Source organism: Hibiscus syriacus, unplaced genomic scaffold (genome assembly GCF_006381635.1).
Source record: "Hibiscus syriacus cultivar Baekdansim isolate YM2019G1 unplaced genomic scaffold, ASM638163v2 tig00110402_pilon, whole genome shotgun sequence".
Taxonomy (NCBI): Eukaryota; Viridiplantae; Streptophyta; class Magnoliopsida; order Malvales; family Malvaceae; genus Hibiscus; species Hibiscus syriacus.
In genome coordinates, this window is record NW_024062722.1 from 437,136 (window position 1) to 461,156 (window position 24,021).

The following is a 24,021-nucleotide window of genomic DNA, read 5'->3' on the forward strand; positions in this document are numbered from 1 at the left end:
GTACACTTTTAAGTTAATCAAAGGTAAATAATTCGGATCAATTGTTATATTTTCTAATTAAACCTGTAATTTTCTTAATGTAAGACAACTGGAAATTATATAGTACCGAAAGGGCAGTTCAAGGGTGCTAACCCTTCATTGTCTGTAACCGATTCCCGAATCCGACACATATTTGAAAAGACGCAGATCAGGTAAGAAATAGGGTATCCGATCAACCCATTTGGTTTAAAATAAATGATCGGTGGCGACTCCATATCATTTTCCTAAGTCGAAGCCTAATTCCGGGGCCCAATCGAAAGACGGCGCGACACCCTCAAAACACTTTTTAAAAAATATAATATTATGAATATATTTCATAATTTTATATTATGTTTAATATATTACATAACATTATAATATGAAAGAATAATATATATGTATATATATTAGAGCATATTAAAACTGATAATTTATATACTAAACACATAATTTACCCAAAAAAAGCATGCCTTTTATACAGTTTCACCTAATGAAAATTGGTACTTGTCCTCATATTCATTATTTAGTTGTAGGCCAGGAAACACATGAATCACCTAATATACTATTAATAATGTTATATAATCAAGGGTGAATTATAACAGATATCACCTAATTTTTGGCGTTGTATCGTTTTCATCACTGAACTTTTAATTTTGTCAATTATAATATTAAACTTTGATTTTTATTTCAATTATATCATTGTACCGTTAAACCATTATATATATATATATATTATTCTTGGATTTCAAGATTTAATAATTTAAAACATTATATCAAATACAGAACCAAAAGAATCGAGGGTTGACAAAGTCCAATTTGGAGGTTTGTACAAGTGTTGAACCTGCATGTGGCCAAAAAAATGTTGATAGAAAAGCCTTATTGGGACCCCATCTATGCACTCACCCCTACATGCCTTTATGCTAGGGTTAGACATGGGCATCGAGGTAGAGTCAGTGGAGATTGTCTTAAAAATTTTAAATTTTTATATATTTTATATCTTTATTGAAAATCTATTTTTGTCTCTTAAAATTATATAAGTTTATATCGCTCTCAAGTTTTTGCAAACTCACTCCTCATAAATGAAATTATTCGTCCGTCCATGGACACGACATATAGACTTGACAGGTTTGCAGACTTTCAGTTGATTGTATAGAATTGAGTTTTTTTTTTTATTATTTTAAAAATTTAGATTCGAGTCGAATCAAATTAAGCTTTTTTAGAATAAAGTTAGATTGTATCCGAATTCATGCTTGGGGCAAAAATCTCGACATGATCCAAGATAATAATATAATAGGTAAATTATGTGTTTAATAACTAAACAATCAGTTTTGGTCCATTTTAGTACCTCAACTTTTAATTTCTTTCAAAATCATACTTAAAATTCAGTTTTTGTTTCATTTTAATACCCCCACCGTTAAAAACTTTAATTTTTGTTTCATTTTAGTGCCCCTATTCAAAATTTGATGTAAATTTTTAAAAAAAGTTAAAACTTAAATACTAAAACGGATCAAAATTGATAGTTTATGTACTAAACACATTATGTTTTTAATGAAGGGTTCTAAATTGAAATAAAAACTAAACGTTAGGTATGATTTTGAAAAAAAATAAAAGTTTGGGTACTAAAACAAAGCAAAACTGATAGTTTAAATACTAAATAAGTAGTTTACCCTAATATTAGTGTGCCTTATATGTTTTATAGATAGTTGTAATAATATCTATCTCTTTATTTATTTTTTTCAATTAGATCCTTATTTTATCGAATAAAATAAAATATGTGCGTGTCGGGTCAAGTGTGTAATTTATCTCAAAATTCAGTTCAAGTTTTGAGTTAGATGGATCCTTTTTAAACATGACTCGATGATAAATAGATGATATGATATTCAAGTCAAGTTCAAATAAATCAAATATGTTATCTAATTTTTTTTAATATATTTAAATAAAGAAATAATATTAAAAAAAAGTAGAATCTTCAAAATGATTAAGCACTTATTAAACTATTTTAAAAGATCACACTTTTGTTTACAAAAAAAATTTAAGGGTAAAGTACACAAATGGTCCCCTAATTATACAGTACTAATTCATTAAATCTCTCAACCATTAAAAGTTATAAAATGATCCATTGACTATATAATGTTGCTTTGTTAACTCCTTTTACTATTAAAAGTTACAAAATGATCATTCGACTTTCATTATGTTCTAAACTCGTCATTTTCTATTAAAAATTCGCTATTGTCTAAGTTGGACATTAACATTATGACTGAGATATGATAGTTGTTTGAGATTATGTGATCAAATTTTATCATATCAAAGTCAACATGTTAAAGTTCAACTCAAAATACCATCAATTTTTAATAAAAAAACGAGTTTAAAACATAATGATAGTTGATAGTTGCTTTGTTAACTTCTTCGACTATTAAAAGTTACAAAATGGTCATTCGACTTTCATTATGTTTTAAACTCGTCATTTTCTATTAAAAATTGGCAATTGTCTAAGCTGGACGTTAACATTATGACTGAGATATGATAGTTGTTTGAGGATCAAATTTTATCATATCTCCGTCATAATGTTAACGTTCAGCTTAGACAATTACCAATTTTTAATAAAAAAATGATGTTTTTAAAATATAATGAATAGTTGGATGACTATTTTATAAATTTTAAAAATGAAGAGGGGGAAAAAGAAAAAGATAAAGCCTTTGGAACTTGATTTTTGTTTCACTACCATAGACTCATCTAAGGATAAAACTTTTTGGGTTTTTGATTTTGACTTTTGAAGTTGACACTAACCCCTTTTTCCATCAATTTCATTTATGCTTATTTAGCTAAATAATAAGTAGAATAAATAAATTAGGAAAATACGAATATTTAATAATATTCAAGGAAATAAGGAATAGGAATTAATTAATTCGTCATCCATTATTAATATTGTTTTATCAAAATTTTCTATTGAGATTTAAAAAAATTAAATAAAAATTAATTATAATTATCAATGTATTATTAAAATCATGTGTAATTTTCAACAATTTTTCTTCTTAGAGATCTCAAGTTCTAGCAGAGTTATGTTTGTTTTTAATACTCTCAACCATTTGACAATGAACTCTCAATCATTTTGCTACAATCGTTGGTACTCGAACCCATAACCTCTAGGAACAACAATGATTTTTTTAAATTAATCACTGGTATCCGATATATTGACCGACTAATTCAGATCGGGTATTACAGAGGCGAGAGCGACCCTCCCAACCCAGTTTGCTCCATTTACGCCAGGATTCGGACCCCTGACCTTGCTTAAGGGATCTAGTGCGACCAGTTGATTTCTTTAACCACTGATGTGAGGTGATGATTTTTTTCGATATTTGATATGAATTAGTTAATTAATAAATGAAATACATTAATAGTTTAAATATGTATGAAGTCCTCAAACTTTTAAAACTTTCTAAAAATTAATTCTCTACTTTTTCACTCAATTAAGCTCATATATTTTGAGATTTCATCCATTCATTTCTTTGACTAAAGTTGATTATTAAATTTAATAGTTTTTTTGGGACTAATTGACATCATATGTTATATCACAATGCTGTAAAGTGACATTTTCAAAAAAATTGTTATTTAAAAAAAATATTTTTATAGAGTTTTTAAAATCATTATAGATTTTTAATAGCTTTCTTTAGAATTTTATTTTAAAATAAAGTTAATTGTACCACATATCCTCAAAGTATGACTCTCAATTTAAATTAGTCCCTAAACTTTTAAATGTTTCCATTCCATCCCTAAACTATGATTATCATTCTAAATTAGTCCTCAAACTTTTGATTATTTCAATTTTATCCCAAACTATACGTATACACTAATCACATTCATCGTTAATAAATTTGTTAGACCAAGTTATATTATTATATGTTTGAAAAAACAAAATTTAGGTCAAATTATGCTTGAAATTGATTCCATATTTGGATGCATCTGGGGACAAAATTGGAATATTCAAAAGTTTAAGGACTAATTTAGAAAGAGGGTGATAATTTAGTGATAAATTTAGAATGTTCAAAAGTTATAAAATTAGAATGTTCAAAAGTTTACGAACTAATATAGAATGAGAGTCATAATTTAGGGATGAAATTGAAATATTCAAATGTTTAGTGAACAATTCAAAATGAAGATCATAGTCCAAGGATATATAATGCAATTAACTCTTAAAGTATACAAATTTCATCTTATAAGATCACAGTGTGCCTCGTGATGATAATATCTTAAAAATTATTAAGATTTAACCATCAATATATAATCAAATGATGGTAAAAATGTATAGTAGGTCCTCATCTTATCTTGCTGGATTAATATGGTCCTTCAACTCGAAAAAAATCCAACGAAATCGAGATAACAACACAATCTACTTCTCCACCCAATCTCTATTAAAAAAATTAATTTTTTTGATATAAAAGTTTATTTAACCCTACAAATATAATCTAATAAAATTATCCATTAAGCAAAAATCAAAGATTTCCAAGTCTTGGACCAATTGTTATACCCCCAAAGTACCCCAACCCTATCTAGAGAGACGAAATCCAGATAACAGCACAATCTACTTCTCCACCCAATCATCTTCTTCCACGTGTAAATAAAGTGCCACCCCAATCAGCTGATCCCCACCCCCACTGTAATTTTCCGACATTAAAGCCCTTGCCCTTCATTACAGTATCCCCGTGTCTTTTCTTTCTTCAAAGATCCCTTCTTTCTTATTTTTTTTCCTTCCATTATTTTCTCGGCATCGAAACACAAATATGTGCAACAAAAACAACAGTGTAAGGCGAAGCAAAAGAAAACCCAAAGCTCGTAGTTCTTCTTTGAAACATTCTCGTAAAACCCGAAGTAAAACGAGGAGATCGAAGTACCTCAGCCTTCATCGCCTCGAAGAAAACCCACCTACGATGTCGGTGGCCGCCGGGAATAGCGAAGAAGACGGGAAAAAAGAGGTTACGGACAAACAGGTCAATCTTTCCCCACTTCACCCCGATAATTTGGTCGAAGACAGAGACGCACAGTACGATAATGTTTCCATGCTCTTCGGCACGACGGAGGAAGACGGCGGTCACGCCTGTACGCTAAACGGTATCTTGGACAGCGAGGGAAGTGATAATTACAAGAATCAGAAGGAGGCGACGACGACGACGGGGACGTCGGAAGTGGGTTCCTTGTCTCCTTCTTTGACGACGTACGGGTGTAACGGCGGTTGCGACGATCGTACGAGGTTGTCGCTAGTACGGACGGCCATGAAAGGGAAGGAGAGGAGGGATGAGAGTGAGGAGAGGTGGGTGGTTTATTCTGAGGTGGTGGAGAAGAAGGAGATGGAAGAGGTGAGTAGCGGCGGAGACAGCGGTGGTTGTGACCGCGGTGAATGGTGGAATAGGAGGAAGACGAAGAAGTTGGCTTTGAAGCTTGATTACGAGGAGATCATGAATGCCTGGTCAGATATGGGTACCCTTTACATCGAAGGGGAGTCCCCTCAAACTGTCCCTCACTTGCATGCAAATGTAAGATCTTAGCCCCTAATCAATCATTTCTTTATTTATTTTCCTTATATTAATATGGGTTATGGATTTACTCTAGTATGATTTTAAAAATTTAAAAATTTATGTATAAAAATAAATTAAAATTAATAGTTTAATTATTAAACACATAATTTTTTTAATAGTATAAGATAATTATAAAATAATATTTAAAAGAGAGTTTTTGGCAAATAATTTTTAAAGAGTTTTTAGTTTATTTTAGCATAAATTGTTAACTGATAGTTAAATTCTTTATTTTAAGTGTTTGATAAATATATTTAAAAAATTATTGTACAAAATAAGTTAAAAATGAAAACGTTAAAAAATCCAGTAATTTAAAAGAGCTGATTGAAAAAAAATATGTTAAATAATATATTTGACCTTATTTTTTTCATAATTATATCCTTACCATAAACCTAATAAAATGAAATAATATTTATCGTAATATATTTAAGTTGAAACTTTATTTTATTATTATTATTTTTAGTTGTAGATTCTTAAATATTTTTTAGTTAAGAAAATATAGCAAAATTTGAAAGTAAAAAAAAGTATAGTATTGATATTTTATACAAAGTTAAAAATATGTATTAATCTCATAAGATTAATATTTATAAATATTAAAATTTTAAAATATATTCAAAATTTTTAAAAATACTCATTAATTTTCTTAAGTAATTTTTAATTATTTGTTAAAAATATTTTATCTGAATAATTTCTCCTCAATAAAGACTAAAATATTATAAAACAGATATGTACTTAACAACTAAATGTATTATACCCTTATTTATTATTTTACTCATATCAATTATCAGTTAAATTTTATCAAACACCTTTATATAAACAATTAATCAAATTATTTTCTCAAATCAATCGATTAAATCAACTGTAACTATCAAATAATTTAATATTTAATAGTTAATAATGTGCGCACACCTTAACACCATTTTGTTGGTTGGTCGTTATTAAATGTATTATACTATATAGTTTTTAGTTACCATATCATTAAATAATAAACTTATTAAAATAACTTGTTCATGATCTTTGCCCAATACAGCATATCAAGCCTTTGGGAATATACCTAGTTCATACATAGTCATTAGACTTAAGTGAATGTGTCTTTCTATATGTGTTCGACTCGAATATGAAATCGAACATCCGTGATCGTGGCAGGTTCTATCCGACGGTTCGGGAAGTGCTTCGAACGTGTGGAAGGTACCGGAAATGACGGGCGGTTCGAAGATTAAGGAAGAAGAAGACGGAAAAGAGGACCGGAAGAAGGGGCATAGAGAAGCGAGTGTTTTGAGATACAAAGAGAAGAGGCGGAATAGGCTTTTCGGCATGCGTATTCGGTATGAAGTCCGAAAACTCAATGCCGAAAAGCGCCCTAGGTTGAAGGTACATCACCGTGTTCGAATTCAGAGTTCGATCTCTCTACTTGAATTCGATGTGATTTGATTATTCGAGACTAACAAATTTTTATCTTTTTTTTATAGGGTCGATTTGTGAAGAGAGATCGAGTTTGAAGAGATGAAATCGGATTTTGAAATAATGGTGGATTTTGAATGGATGAAAAAATACTCTTTATTATACTATAATGTCAGTGAGGTATACTTTATATATATGATACTTGTAAATATGAAGGGCACTGTCGTCATTTGGAGCCCACCACCCAACTTTGTTGCCCTAATTTTACTTTGGTAAATGATATATATATATATATATCAAGTGAAATCTCGAAACCCCGTTATACTCACGGTAAAATACATAAATGATCTCTGATTATATGATATTATTTTATTGATTTTATTGTTTATTAAAAGTTATAAAATGATTATCGACAATAGAATGTTGCTTTTTCGTGTTCCTTGATCATTAAAAATTATAAAATGATCGTTTGACTATTTATTATGTTCTAAATTCATAATTTTCTGTTAAAAAATAGACGATATTCTGAGTTGAATGTTAATTTGTTGACTATGATATGATAAAATTTGATTCTAGAATCTCAAACAACTATCATGATCTAGTCACCATGTTAACGTCTAGCTTAAACAACAATCGATTTTTCTTTAACAGAAAAATGATAAGTTCGGAACATAATAAAAAATCAGGTGATCATTTTATGACTTCTAATAGTTGAGGGGCTTAGCAAAGCAATATTCTATAGTCAGATGATCATTTTGTAACTTTTAATTGTCGATGAATTTAATAAAATAATATTCTATAGCTGAGGATCATTTGCGTACTTTACCCTTATATCTATTTAACTCAAAATCGATGAATTTCGACTAGATCCAATTAGATAATGTCATATTCTTTTACAAAAAATAGTGGAGTTCAGGCCGAGTTGGCTATACTCGAATTTTATAAAGTAGTGAGATCGGATCGAGGTTGGGTTTGGGTGAAAGTATATTTTTCACATAAATTTATGAATAATTACTATAATATCCCTCTCTATAATTAGGTCCTTATCTTATATCATGTAAGGTCGGGTCAATACTCTTTAAATTTGGGTTGATTCGAATTTGGATAGAAAAAATATGCTCTTTAGATCGGATCAAGTAAAGAGTGTATATTTTTAAAATTAAGTAGAATTTTTTTTTCAAATTGGATAAATTTATCAAAAATATCCGATTCGATCTGACGTGTTATTATCTCCAATGTATATACGTACGAGCACAGTGAGATGGGTAATAATAACTCATGTTAGATCTCAAATCCAATTATTCAATTAGAGAAAGTGAAGAAACTATATTTATACAACTTAATAATCAATATATTTTAGTTTATATAAATTAATTTGGGTTTTTAACACCTTTAAGATATATTCTAATTTAATTCTTAGATATATTTAAATTAGTTTTAATTATGTATACATTTATTTTCTGTAATTATAATTATAAACTTCTCTTATATTAAAAAATTATTTATTTATTCAGAAAAAACACCTTTAGTTATTCTTTAATTTAAATCTTTCAGCATATATTAATTTATACTTATCCAAGATTAATAAAAAATAATTTAAATCACCAACAGAGTTGATTCAAGTAGTAAGCGGTGTGATATCGCTTAAGGAATGTCTCAGGTTCTAGTCCTTGTGTATGCAGAAAATTCCCGCTAGGAAACTCACCCTAAAGCTAGGTGTGCAACTCGGGTCGGTCATGATTAGTCAAAGCAAAGACTTTTAACCGGAGGGCAAAAAAAACTAAATCTTGAATAAAACTTTTATAGTACATGAAGTCGTATTCTAGTGATTTAAAATGAAATGAAAACTAAACGTTATGTATGATTTTGAAAAAATTGAAAGTTTAAGTACTGAAACGAATCAAAACTGATAGTTTAGGTATTAAATACTTAATTTACCCAAACAGTAAAGAGGGGAATCAAATAAGGAATAAGTCCACCACTAGATTGGAGTGTTTCAACAACCCAACCAAATTTAATTATTATTTTACACAAATCATTGCACATAAAATAGTGTGAAAAAAATCAAGGGAAGAACATAGGTAAAGGTTGACCATACCGAACATCTTTGTATGTCTGAATTCTGTTTCTGGTTTATTGCATCAGTTGTCTGGTTCATTGCTTCCGCTCGGTTCGACTCGAATTGACCGTACCGAACATCTTTTACCGGAGAAACATGGCAGCTGTGCGATCGATATCGACTAGTACGGTCCATGTTGCAGACAGCAAGGAATCATGTGGGAGGATCGAGCTAAATCCATGGGATCTCCGGCTCCTTCAAATAGGGTACATCCAAAAGGGATTCGTTTTCGGCACACCTGTGCAAGACAGGGACACACTGATCCACCACTTGAGAACCTCTCTCTCGGACGCCCTAGTCCATTTTCCGCTGCTGGCGGGTCGCCTAGCGACGACCCGACACGAAGACGATGACACCGTTTCCTTTTTCATAGACTGCAACGATGCCGGCGCTGTGTTTGTACACGCTACAGCCGATGGAGTAACCGTTTCCGACGTCGTCGAGACCGGTTACGTCCCGTCTGTTGTTCACTCGTGTTTCGCGTTGAACGGGATCCGTAACTACGAGGGTGTCGACAACCCTTTACTTGGGATACAAGTAACTGATCTTGTGGATGGTATATTCCTCGGTTGCAGCATGAATCATGTCGTGGCGGACGGCACGTCGTTCTGGCATTTCCTTAATTCGTGGTCCGAAATTTCTAGAGGTTCGATTAACTTATCGAAGCCCCCTGTTTTCCGACGTTGGTTTCCCGATGGTATGGATACCCCGATTCGTATTCCCCGGACTTGCCTCGATGTCGAACGATGCAACGAGGATGTGGTTCAACCATCTACACGCGAAAGGATTTTCCATTTCTCAAAGAAAACCGTTGCGAAACTCAAAGCGAAAGCGAACGCCGATATCGGAACTGACAAGGTCTCGTCTCTCCAAGCTCTGTTGTCTCATGTTTGGCGATCTGTTATCCGAAACAGAAGCTTAGACCCTAATGAAGAGACCAAATATCGTATCGTAGTCGGTGCTAGACAACGGTTTCCGGAGCTTCCGGACAACTATTTCGGGAATGCAATTTTAGGAACATCTTTAACTATGAAACCGAAGGAGCTGACGGAACAAGGAATCGGAAACCCGGCGTGGCGAATGAATAGAACGATTGCCACGATGACCGGAGAAAGTTTGAAGAATTCGTTAGAGTATTGGCCAGCGAGCCCAAACATGGCAACTATGAGCCATGGCGAAGCTCTGCTCACGAGTAGTTCCCCTCGATTCGATATGTACGGTAACGATTTCGGATGGGGAAAGCCGATGGCGATACGAGGTGGGTCATCGAACAAGGTGGACGGAATGCTGACATTGTTTTGTGGAGCAGAAGAAGGAAGCATTGATGTTGAAATGTGCCTTTTCCCAGAGACATTGGAGGCTATTGCAAGTGATGAAGAATTCATGGATACCGTGACCAATTAACTGTTGCTGTTTACATTTGTGTTCTTTTATAAGAAGGGCGTGTTGTAAGATACAAATGTTTACATTTTGTTTCATGAAAATAAAGATCTTGGTTACGTTCAATGTGATAAAATTAAACTAGGGTATGGGTAGGAATGACAATTTAACCTGAATTCGACAGATTTCGACCCTACTCAATTCGATAGGGTCGATTCCCCCAATATTTTGAGTTTGGGTTGGATTTTTTTTAAGGGATAAGGTCAGATCGGGTCGGGTTCAGTCGCAGGGTAAAAAACTCTTACCTTACCCAACCGAGGATAATAATGTAATTTTCTTAAAAGTTTTATTATTATTTTTAATTAAGTCCTCATTTTATACTTGGTTGGGTCAGGTCTAGTTGGATTTATACTCGAAATTTCGGATCGGACCGGAATGGAGTGGAGGATATGTATTTTTCAGGTCCGGTCGGGACGGATGGAGAACATAAAATTTTTAGGTCAGGTCGGATTTCAATGAAAGTTACATATTTTCGGATCAAGTCAGACCAAAACCCTAACCTAACCTGCCCCGTTGACAACAACATGTATGGGCCTAAAGAGAACATTGAAGGGTTATCCAGGCCGGAAACAGACATCTCAGAGAACAATAATGCATGCTTACGTAATTAGCTTATCCATAAACTTCTCGAACTTGCATCAGATAATACCAAGGAAAAAGCAAGAGATCCAGACACTGGCAATTCCAAAGAATGTTCGAGTTCTAATTAACAACAGAACATACATGATGTGTCAAGAAAGTTATATATATATATATATATATATATATATATATATATATATATATATTCTCATAGCTATATCGTCCATTTCATAGAAAACAATGGCTCTCATGTTTCGACTGTTTGGTGATGAAATCTATGACCCTTTCCTTTCGATGGTCAGCAGATGTCCGGTCTTGAACACCCCGACGGACTGGAAAGAAACCCCGGAAGCCCACGTGTTTACGTTGGATCTTCCGGGGCTCAAGAAAGAGGAAGAGAACGTCGAGGTCGATGATGAGAGGGTGCTCAAGATATATGGAGAAAGGAAAGAGGAAAAAGATGACGAGAATGATAAGTGGCATAGAAGGGAACGTTGTCGAGGCAAGTTCCGTCGGAGTTTCGAGTTGCCGGAGAACTCGAAGACCGACGGAGTTAAGGCGTCGATGGAGAACGGGGTGCTGGCTGCGACTGTGCCGAAGCAAGAAGTGAAGAAGGCGGCGAAGAAAATGATTCCCTTTATATGCCATTTTCTAATTCAAAAAATAAATTTAATATAGTCATTTGACAAATATTTTTATCGTTGAACATTACGATATTGATGTAATAATTTACGATGTCAATGTTACGGTCCACGATATTGAAATATCATTTTATTTGTTATGTTTGAGTTGTCAATTTAATTTATATGTCATGTTATTAATCACGTTGTCAATCATCATATATTATCATGTTAATATCATGAATCGTCACGTTAGTACTGTGAAAGTACTGTAACGGCCAACAAAAACATTGGTAAAAAAAATCATATTTAGCTTGAATAATTTAATTAACTTGAATTTGAGTTTTATTTTTGTTTGGTTGATATTTAATTAACTTGAATAATTTAATTTAAATTTAATTAAAATATTCCACGATTATAAGATAATTTTTTTAGAGAAAAATATATAAATGGTTCACGTCTATAGGTAATGTTCTTTTTAGTCTTTCGATTATTAAAAATTATAAAACAGTTCATTGAATATATAATATTATTTTATTAAACTATTTATTATTAAAAGTTACAAAATGAATATTCGATTATTCATATGTTTCAAACTCGTTCTTTTTTGTTAAAGAATTAACGACGATCTAAGCTGGACGTTAAGTTGTTAACTGTGATATGATAAAATTTGATCTTAAAATCTCAAACGACGGTCTAAGTTAGACGTTAAACTGCTGACTGTGATATGATAAAATCTTATCCTAAAATCTCAAACGTAATCAATAGGTTAACGTCCAATTTATATCGTCACCAATTTTCTTAACAAAAAAAATATGAATTTGGAACATATGAATATTCATGTGATCATTTTGTAACTTTTAATAGTCGAAAAACTCAACACTCTATAGTCAATAGACTATTTCATATCTTTTAATAATTGAAAGACTTAATAATGCAATATCCTATAGTTGAAGGACAATTTATATATTTTATCTATATTTTTATTAACATACCACATAATTAAATTAATAAAAAACAATAATTTCATAATAAAAACAGAATAGATAAAAAATAAAAATACTATAATTTCTCTGAAATTGATAGTTAAAATAAGATTGGAAAAAATAAAATCACCATGACAATTTTAGATTCCATTCTAATTTGGCAATCCATGAAACTTTAAGGTATGATGTATTAATTTTAATGTAAAGTAACGGTCGAGAATAGACGTGATCGAAAATTTAATTTTTTTTAATATTTTCAGTTGGACGTAATGAGGGGTGGAGGGGCCCGGCTCCTGTTGTAATTTATAATTTTAATTTTTATGTTAGTATAAAAATTGGATAAATTACAAATTTAGTATCTAAACTATTATTTTTATTATGTTTTTATACTTAAACTTTATTTTTTTAAAGGTCATGTCTAACGTTCAATTTAAGTTTCAATTTGGTACTCGTCATTTAAAAATTAACAAAGCTCTTGATAAGATATTTTATTTTCAACGATTATGTGACATTATCTTATGATAATACGTTAATTTCACCAGTAAGTTTTTGACGACGAGGTATCAAAAATAAAACCTAAATTAAAACGTTAAAAAATAAAGCTTAGGTTCCAAACCAAAGCAAAAGTAATAGTTTAGGTATTAAACGTGTAATTTACCCTAAAAATTATAGAGATTTTCAATTTCTTTAAACATAATATTATAAGTTGTAAAGTATTATTATTCCGGCATAAAATATTACGATAGAACCATCAACTCCACAACAAAAGTAAACCCCTTTTTACTATGATTATCATAAATTTACTAAAGTGATCCAAATTCAATTGAGCGATAATTTTTAAAAGTAATTAATTAAGCAATAGTATATTCATTAATTGTTGTTTGATCTTATATTTAATTTTAGTATATTTAGTACAATATCACTCGTGGATGCATTTCGAGATTTGAAGGAGTGACGTGTTTTATTATGATTATGTGATATTTACGTCTTTAATATCTTTTAAAATAATATTTTTTATTATTTAATTTAATTTGATTTCTAATTTTCTGCTTGTTATTTTCGTAGAAATGATATAACTAATATGCATATTTGGTTTTATCATTTATATTTTTTGAAACAAATAACTGATAAAAATAAAGTTATGTATAAAATCTAAAGTCGTTAAAAAGAATTGACCTCTGTTAAAATTAAGTTATGGCTCTGTCTTACGACGTAATCTAAAATTTTAATTTTTCTTGATATTTTTTATTGAGTTGAAAAGGTTAATTTTTTGTAATATTTTTTATTTATAAATATTCTTAATTCAATAAAAAATATTAAAAAATTAATATTTTAAATTACACCGAATCTAAAATGTTATCCTTTTTGTATTTATTTTAATTGCAAACAGTAAAAAAAGCAAGGATTTTTACAATTTATACGCTCTACACGTAGGGATGGCAACGGGCCGGGTTCGGGCCGGGTATTGGTCCCCCCGTCCCCGTCCCCGTTTAAAAAATCCGTACCCGTCCCCGCTTAAAAAATCGCGGGGATTTAAACGGGGATCCCCATCAGGTAATCGGAGAAAACCGCGGGGAAACGGGTATCCCCGTTTAGCCTAAACGGTTATTTAAATGGGTATCGGGTCGGGTATATATATATATATTTAAATTAAATATATAAATATTATATATATATATATATATATATTTAAATTAAATATATAAATATAATATATATATATATATATATATTTAATTTAAATTAAATTTATTAATATTATATATATATTAATTTAAATTAAATTTATTAATATTATATATAAATAAATAATAATTATTTTTAATATTTATCGGGTCGGATATCGGGGCGGGTATCGGACCGGGTAATCGGGTAATCGGGACGGGGATTACCAAACCCATCCTCGTCCCGTCCCCGTTTATCATAAACGATTTTTTACCGTCCCCGTTTAACATAAACAATTTTTTCCCGTCCCGTTTAATTCAATTTTCGGTTTTCCGCGTCGAGTTTGGATTTTTCTGCCATCCCTATCTACACGTTAACTAGGGTTTAAGAAGTTACCTTCCCTGAAATTTGAGGGGGGAAAAAAGAAGACCAAAAAAAAAAGATGGGGAGTTACGAAGAATACTCATCGACACAGCAGGAAAAAGAAGAAACCCTTTTGAGCAATCTTCACCATGGAAGTGAAAAAGAAGAAGAAAGCCTTGTTGAGGACCTTAAAAAAGTGATATTGGAAGGGAATGGCTACGGTGATGGAGATATCAATGACTGTGGCAGTGAAAACCTTCAAGAAGAGTTGCAGATTGAGGGGAACAATGAACTCCCTTTAAGGCCTTACGCTGAAGATTGTAGTTTTTATCTTAAAACTGGGACTTGCAAGTATGGTTCTTACTGCAGGTTTAACCATCCGGTTCTTAGAGGGTTCCAGGTTATAGTCGTCTTCTTTTTACTGGGTTTTGTTTGTTTTGTGTAAAAGATTGATCCTCTTTTTTTAACCTTGATTTTGTTCTTTTTGTTGTTGTTGAAGGATAAGGGGAATCATCAGAGATTGGCTGTTGATCAACAAGGGCGAATTGAATGCAAGGTTAGCCTTTTGGGTTAACATTGAAATTGTTTTTTGAGTCAATTTTGGTCCGTTTTATTATCTAAACTTTTAATTTTTCGAAAAACATAAAAGATTAATTTTTGTTTCATTTTAGTGTCCTTTACACAATTTAAGATTTGAGATCAAAATTGATAGTTTAGGTATTGAACACATTGACTTTCAATGGTGTGTACTAAAATTAAGCATTAGATATAGTTTTGAGAAAAAAGAATGAAAGTTTAGATATTAAAACAGACCAAAATTGATAGTTTAGGTACTAAATATGCAGTTTACCCTTTTTCTATTTATAAAATTTATAACTTAAGTTGAACACTTAGTACTAAGCATATATAAGAAGGAATTTAAGGATAATGGTATCTTTGATGTGTGATATTAGCCATTGTACTTCACAGTTTAGTTAACTGAACTTCTACTATTAACAATTTGGTGTCAGTCTCGAATGCACTTTGAGGATCATAAGTAACCTATGTGGAAGTTGATGCTAAATTAAGTGACCTAAATGTAAATTACCCTGTTTTTATATCGACCGGGGCACTATCGTGCACGTTGCATTGAGTTTCTTTATGTTATGATGCGTGTAGTATTTCCGAGCCACCGGAGGGTGCAAGTATGGAAATGCTTGTAGATATAAGCACTGTAATGAAGATTATGTGTTAGCTCCACTAGAAGTCAACTCTTTGGCTCTGCCGGTACAGGTAGTACATCTGTTATAAACATTTTTCACTAGCGTTTTAGATTGTTGCTACCTTATTGATTATCCGTCGATTTTGTTGTCGTCTTCTTTCCGTTTTTGGGTGTCACTTGAACGATATAAACGAGAAGAGGGAAAAGGATGGTATCGCTGAACAGACAGGGCAGATTGAATGCAAGGTTTGAACATTAATATATGCTAAACAGTCTTTGAATTTCGAATTTGGTATTAAACAATCTCGATTCGTCTACCGTTATTTGGCAGTACGCAATGTGTACTGATTCTGGGTTTCATTTCAGCTGGAGAAAGAGTGTCCATATTATATGCGTACCGGTTCTTGTGCATATGGATCAAACTGCAGGTTTAACCATCCGGATCCCACTGCTGCTGAAGGATCCAGCACTTTTGGCTCGGACCCTTCCGGTTTCGGAAACCATTCTCCGGGGAATTATAACGGTGAACACAATGCTTTTTCATCATCAATCGAACCGACCGCCGCTTCATTCGCATTGAATATGTTGCCAAATGAGCATCTAACCTACTTGAACCATAATTCAGCATATGCTCAAGGGATGCATGCAAATTCCGAATGTAATGGACATCAGGTAGCTCTTATCTCACTTCTGTAAACCGAGTTTGTTTGTTTTTTCCCCTTCAAGTTTTCTGTCGAAAAGCGATTTTCGTTTTCCAACTTCCCGTTAAATATGATAATTATTTATCCGATGGAGTTTTTCTAGATCCGTAGGAACTTTGGATGATGGGATATGATAGTTAAGGCTTCTATATATGGTAAAAATGTTAGGATCCGATCCGTTATGTTTCATGTACCGCGCGCGCTTGGCTGGGAACATGTTCTTTCATGGAAGCTCTTTTGTTGCTTGTTTCAACCCTTAATTAGCAGGAAAAGGCGTATTTAGCTCCGTCGATGGACAAAGCAACAAAGACTGCAAATATCTCCGGATTCCACCAGGAGCAAATACATGTCGACGAATACCCCAAACTTCCCGGCGAACCTGAATGTCTACACTTTATGAAAACGGGATATTGCAAGTTCAAATCTGCCTGCAAGTTTCATCACCCGGAGAGTCGACTTCCGAAGCCTATCCTTAGCAATGCAGGCCTGCCTCTGAGACCTGTAAGTCCCCATCATCTTCCATTGATACAGAAGAGAGATAAAATGCTTTTATGAGCTATGAAATCGGTTATTCCGGTTCGATAATCGCTTTGAATATCGGCAAAACCACATCGACGCCTCCTCACGGATCGTCTGTTATGAATGTGCAGGATAGAAAAGTGTGCTGGAACTATGAGAAATCTGGGATCTGCAAGTATGGAATCAGCTGCCATTTTCACCATCCACAGAATCTCTTCTCATGAATCTTCCATGGTGGATAAATTATTACATAGTTTCTTAACTTTAGCAAAAGAATATGAGCTTTGAATTTTGTCCAAGTTTTACCATATTTATAAATTATTAACCCTGGTTTTATTTTTGGTTCATCCGTATGATTATATTTAGAAAAAAATGATATTATTCGGATCTCACGAGGAGGATATATTATCACAAGTTTGGAATATAATGAATAATTGGATTATTTAACAAGACGACATTATATAGTCGTAGAAGAATTATTTTATAACTTGGAATACTTAACAAAGTAATGTCTTATATCGGGATTTTACTAGAAAATATAACATATTACAATTTTTTTAATTATTAAAAGACTTAATTATCCAAACTATAGGTGTCCAATTAAAAGACTTTTCACAAATAGGTGTTCAACCAAAAGACTTTTTACAAATAGGTGTCAAAACTTTTTTTTGAATGATTTAAATACCTAACGTTACAATTGTAACGTTATCATTTTAGGTGTCTGGGTCATAAATGTCGTTAAATTTTTCGTTAAGTGACACATGTCATAGTTTGGTAATTTTGAAATTTTTTATTTAAAGAAAAAACTTAAAAATATAATTTTATTTAAAAAAACTCAACTTTTGAAAATTTTAGAAAAATCCCAAACTTTGAAAACCTTTATTATAATTCCTATACCCACGTCGACCACTGTTCGTAGTCGTTGTCGTTAATGAACCTCCAATCGATTGAACTGCCACCCGAAACCACCCTTATCGATAATTTAAATCCGATAAACCCTAAATAAAAAACACAAAATTGAAGCATCCCGATGGCTCCGACGACAACCACAACAATATGGGCAAGTAAGTCTGACAATGGAGACTGTAAGGACGACATTCGCGACGGCCGTGTAAGGCAAAGAAGGTTAAAGTTAGGGTTAGGGTCAAGGTTAGAGATTTTTAGAGGTTTGAGACTTTTTTGTAATTTTAGAAATATAAATTTTTTTTAATAATTTTTTTTAAAAAAATTCAAAATTATCAAAGCGTGACACTGGTCACTTAAGGGATTTTTAACGGTCGTTACGTCCCAGGAACCTAAAATGTAACTTTAGGCATCGGGAAGATTCAAAAAATAGTTTGGGCACCTATTCGTGAAAAGCGATATAGTTTGAACACTTATTTTATAACTAACCCTTATTAAAATTAGATCAGATCAATCGATTAAATTAAGGGATTAATCTGAAAATTATGTGAACCATTGGCAACTTTAAAAACTGAAAATTACCTGATGATGTTCCTTGCTCGGCAATCTGTTTATTATATCATATTAGCTGTTATTACTTTATTGTTTAAGCTTGGTCCTCACGCACTATGACCATAAAATGAACTCCTTGCACCCCAAGTTAGCCCCTTTGAACAAGAAAACCCTACATAAAAAGGGTAAAAGGTTGAGCCTTTCTTCTTATCTTATCCTTAATCAATTATCATTCATTTTGCCCAAAAAATGAGGAGGGAAGGTCGTCAACATGGTATGGTCCGGACATACCGGATCCTCCCATCTCCGTTGAACCCGAAGTCGGAATCTCGGTCCATACAACAATTCGAGGCCTCCGACTGCCGGATTATTCACGAAGGCACCTACAAAGCCGACTAATCATTCCAAGTTTACGGGGCGATGCGGTAGGCCACGGTGTCTAGGGTGTCACATGCATCCGACATGTAAGTCCAGGGATAAAACGAAGGGCAGTCGTAAATTGAAGTCGACTGAAATGGTTTCTAGCTGCAGGTTGATCACTTGGAGAGTTGTTGATGGGAGGCCTGGTTTCAAAGATTCTGGGTTTTCAGCCTCAATGATTTTGGACCATTTATCTAATGATCGTGATGATATCGATGACGACAGTGATGATGATGATGATGAATGTGTAGCTAATGATGGTTCCAAAGTGATTTCTCAACCCTTGGGAGAAATGGAAGATTATGAAGATGGGATTGAAGAAAATATTGCTGACCGTAATGAGGATGGTTCCAAAGTGATTTCTCGATCCTTTGCCGTAAGAAAACCAGAGAAGCTTAGTATTTTCCAATCTCTTTGTCTTGGACCTCTATATCATGCTCGGGTTCTTGCTCCAGTCGCTTTCGAACTATGTTTTGTTCATCTCTGGAACCAACTTCTGATGTTACAAAGATGCATCCGACTTCCGAGCTGGCCGATCACGTCCATTTGTTTTCAAGAACCCTGTATAAGCTCTTCTCCTGTTTTTGTTACTTTTACCTTTCGATTATCCCTTGCCAGCGTAACTCGAACACACCGCGAACATGACTAGCATAAAACCTAATCCGGAAAACACCCATAAGAGAATGGTCCAGAACCTTAAAGTACTGAAGATGCCATCTTTAACTTTAGGTTCAGATGATTCCTGAGAATGATTTCTGGGCACTGGATTGCCTTTTACATCGTCATTCCCGGAAGAGCTACCGAGTTTCCTTGAAGTTGAAATATCCTATGTTGTATCCGGTTTCGGATTGGATAAGACAGGTTGGGGCAGTTTCTCCTCTTGTGTTGCAAACGCAGTGCTTCATTTAGCGTTCTCCCGCATTCTATGCTGAGCAGGTTTCGTTGAACTAAGTTCTCATCAGTTTGTTCGAGTGTTGAAGGATCGGGAGGGTCCGGAAATGCAGCCCAGCAATTGTTTAAGTTCACGAATGTAGCATTCATTCGATGGACATAAATAGGCATTTGTGCAGGCTTCTTAGTCCAAGGTTTAGAACTTTACATACATCTCGAGGATAAGGAGGGTCGGGAAAGAGTCGGCCACACTCGTACACAATCCCATCTTCATGATGCTCTAATATACTGAAAGACCAGTATCCAACACTAACCGGCAACCCATAATGTAGAAGAATAGGCTCGACACCTGGTCGTTGAGTATAGCCCGGGTAGATCATCAGGTCATCGTTAATGTTATGCCTAAGTCCAGACTGAAAACAAACGAACATATAACTAAAATGAAAAAGATGGATATAGGAATATCACACACAGCATGGCTGAAGAAAGAAAAGTTCTTTTAATACTCTTTTTACGATGGTACAAAATAAACGAAATAACGTACTTCTGCGGCACCAAATGAATAACCATACATTCACTAATCCAGCCATGGCCGTAAATGTCACCGGTTATATTGGTCGCCCAGTGAGCTCTGTCTTCCCGTACTTCTTCGTCTTTGAAAGCCACAAAGGTGCTATAACCCGAAGATCATCTATGTGCATGGCTAAAAGCCCGCCAACCTTGTCACAGAGTTCCGGGTGCATTGTGTGCAATTCAGCCAGAATATTATCACATCGTACCAAGTACCCGAAGTACCGAATAACCACGAATGCCGAACTGAGGAATTCGGAAATGGACATAGAAAATATGCAAATACACAGATTTCTTTCTCCTGAAGCATTATCTTATCACTACTACAAGTATAAACAATCTCGAGTTTCGGAATACTCCAAAAAAGTATAGTACCCGTAATACGCGGCAACGGGGTGGCCTTTCTCTGCTACAAGTTCCCAAGGTATAATCGGACCTCGGAGGATCATGTCGGCATCCAGAATCACAACCCAATCGACCTTCACCGCATCTTTACTATGTTCCTCGCTTTAAACCGATCTTGTCACAACACGGCTGCCGCCCATTTTTCCGGTGAACCCAGCGGCGGAAACACGGTGACAATGGTGGTTAAAAATGACAAACTCTGATGAGCTCTCACTTGAAGACGATGGAAATGATCAGAATATATAACAAACAAAAAACGTGGGTCGTCTTCGTTGACAAATTAAACCCTATTTTTCATTGGGTTCTACTTTATTTAAATACATTCAAAGAGAGATTCCATGGGGTTGAAGCTGACCAGTTTTGTCGTTGGGGACGAACTTTATCATCTGTAGTTTAAAAGAGATTCTTTAGTTCCTTGACAAACAAGTCAATGTGATTTAGTTGCTGACAAAAAATGGTTAAATTAATTTAGGGCTAAATGGTGGCTTTGTTGGGGTTTTACAAAACATTAAGCTTTGAGTATCCTAACAAAGGTTGTTCTTTCTGTCTGTTGCTATAGTTGTTGCCATCCAAAATTTTTAATTAAATTTTTGGGTAAACTACGAATCTAGTACCTAAACTATCAGTTTTTTTAAAATCATGCTTAAGTTTAGTTTTCATTTCATTTTAGTACTTCTCCGTCAGTTTTGGTTTGTTTTAGTACTTAAACTTTGAATCTTTTTCAAAACTTAATGTTAAATTTTGAACGGGTATACTAAAATGAAACAAAAACTAAAATTTTTAACATAAGGGTGCTAAAATGAAGCAAAAACTAAACTTTAGTTGCGTTTTGAAAAAAATTGAAAGTTTAGGTATCAAAACTAATAGTTTAGATACTAAACGTGTAATCCATCCATTGATCGATTAAAGTCGAATGAACATCGATATCTTTGAAAGTATTGGAGCCGTCACAATTAGGGATAGACACGAGACTTGAATCCAATGGAGTTTTTATTTTTAAAAAATTAAGTTCAAATTGGGTTGGTTTTTTAGAGAAAAAGTTAGAGTCATGTCAATTTCGGGTTTAAGATAAAAAATATCCGATCTGACTCGACCTGAAAAAATAATATAATTATGTTTTATATATTTATGGATAATTGTAACAATATCACTCTCTATATTATTTTCTAATTAGATCCTTGTTTTATGAATAAAATTAATATTTAGTCCTCAAATTGTGAATCATGACCTAACCAAGAACTGAGGACAAAAGTAAAGGAATTTATTAAGGGGTCAATGATAAGATGGCAATGAAATCATTATTATTTTTCCTTTGGCTTGATGTAATGGTTTTAAAGAGTCATAAGTCCCACATGGTAAAAATAAGGGAAAATTACCTTTTAAGCCCTTTAGAAATTAAAAACTTATAAATATAATAGTAAAATTACATTTTTCACCCCTACAACTTTTTCTAACTTTCAAAATGTTTTTTAATATTATATGATAGAAGAATTGCAAATTTGGATTATGTCATTCGTAGGTGTGAACTTGAAAGTGAAATCCCCATTCAACTCATTAATATATTCATTTTCTTGATATATTTAATTAAAATTTAAAATTGTTTTTCATTGTATTTTATTTTGTAAAATAATTTATATTTCAATTATTTAAATAATATTATTTTATGTTAAAATTTGTATACCTATTAATTTAAGATACCATGTGATTAATCTCGTATGCATATAATATGGTTTCTTATTTATTTCAACTTGAAAGAAAATGAACCTTTATGATTTTAGCATAATGATAGAAAAAATCTTATAATATTTGATTAAATATTTATATTAAGCTCTAATCATTTTCAGAGTGTTTTGGTCCTCCGATGTTTTATTTTGGGGCAAAAATGTCCGTCTGTTGATGAAAATCATTAGTTAATAAGCGGACAACGTTCTAAAATGGATGTCGTTTATCCTAAAATGAAATGTTTGGGTCAAAATGATTCCTAAAAAGAAATAAGGGCTAAGTGACTATTTAGACAAATATTAGAGGAGTTCTTTTACCATTTTTTTTATTAATATAGGGTAAGTACAAGACAATATTCGTTCAAAGATAACTCTCAACCATTTGATATTGAACTCTCACAACCCTGACATTCCCAGTGCTCTAACTTGGAACCTCAAAAAATAACAATAATTCATTTACCACCAAAGTTGTTTGGTTCGTGCGAGTTTTTTACACTAAAATAAAACGTTATGAGAAAATATGGATTAAAATGATTATTTAAACAAATATTAAGGATCATTTAACCCTAAAATCAAACATTAAAAATTAAAATAATTAAATGAAAATCAAAATAACTACCTAGTCAAACATTAAAATTATTTTTACTATTATACCTATGCAGGGTCGTGGCAGGATTTTCGGGGGCCCTGTACAAATTCTTATAAAGGAGCCCCTATTTTCTAGATATATTCGATTTCGGGGTAACAATAGTGGCGTTTTTTGACAAGCGCCACGATAGATCCATCTATAATGGCGTTTTATCAATAAAGCCGCAATAATAGTGGTGTTTTTTTAAAAATGTCGCAATGGGTCCATCTATAGTGACGTTTATTGGAAAAACGCCACTATATATATACTTTTTTGGGGCATTTTTTGGGGGCCTTGCGCGGTTGCGCAGTTTGCGCCGCCCCAGCCACGACCCTGTACCTATGATTTTTTAAAAATATGGGAGCTTGGTTTTTTTATTAAACTACGATGATTACAAAGTAGTACATATTTTAAATATCCTACTACAAGTACTGATGCTCGAACTCAATACCTCTAGGAATAACAATTATATATATTTTTTTCAAAACTTTTCTATTTTATTTCTTATAAAAAAAATAAGCTTAAGGGTCCTTGTTGATAATGATTATCATGAATGACTAATTGCCCAATTGCATCCTTTCTGGCAAAAATAAGTGGCTATTAATTAATTAGTGTGACGAAATGATTATAATAAGATTATTCTTGAAAATATTGCCATTGGTGCACTTAGTCATATCTCTTAGCTACTTGAACCCATTGCCTATTATAATTTAATTAGCATCTTCTTCATTATTTGTCACCTTTCGTTT

The 24,021-nt window shown here is 32.8% G+C and overlaps 3 protein-coding genes and 3 pseudogenes across 3 annotated transcripts; 5 read left to right on the plus strand and 1 right to left on the minus strand.

Annotated features, from left to right (window-relative positions):
- The first annotated feature begins 4,725 nt into the window (after window positions 1-4,725).
- On the plus strand, window positions 4,726-7,283 carry LOC120123618. Its single transcript, XM_039142467.1, has 3 exons — window positions 4,726-5,546; window positions 6,732-6,956; window positions 7,055-7,283. Exons 1-3 carry the CDS (start codon window positions 4,797-4,799, stop codon window positions 7,082-7,084), a joined length of 1,005 nt encoding a protein of 334 aa, XP_038998398.1. The 5' UTR covers window positions 4,726-4,796; the 3' UTR covers window positions 7,085-7,283.
- A 1,811-nt stretch (window positions 7,284-9,094) lies between these two features.
- On the plus strand, window positions 9,095-10,541 carry LOC120123630 (uncharacterized acetyltransferase At3g50280-like). The gene has a single exon (XM_039142477.1). It carries the CDS (start codon window positions 9,202-9,204, stop codon window positions 10,507-10,509), a length of 1,308 nt encoding a protein of 435 aa, XP_038998408.1. The 5' UTR covers window positions 9,095-9,201; the 3' UTR covers window positions 10,510-10,541.
- Window positions 10,542-11,367: 826 nt separating this feature from the next.
- LOC120123690 (17.8 kDa class I heat shock protein-like) lies at window positions 11,368-11,805 on the plus strand. The gene has a single exon (XM_039142525.1). The coding sequence runs from the start codon at window positions 11,368-11,370 to the stop codon at window positions 11,803-11,805; it is 438 nt and encodes a 145-aa protein (XP_038998456.1).
- A 2,995-nt stretch (window positions 11,806-14,800) lies between these two features.
- Window positions 14,801-17,506, plus strand: LOC120123567 (annotated as a pseudogene).
- Window positions 17,507-18,886: 1,380 nt separating this feature from the next.
- On the plus strand, window positions 18,887-19,966 carry LOC120123692 (annotated as a pseudogene).
- A 128-nt stretch (window positions 19,967-20,094) lies between these two features.
- On the minus strand, window positions 20,095-21,309 carry LOC120123693 (annotated as a pseudogene).
- Between the last annotated feature and the right edge of the window lie 2,712 nt (window positions 21,310-24,021).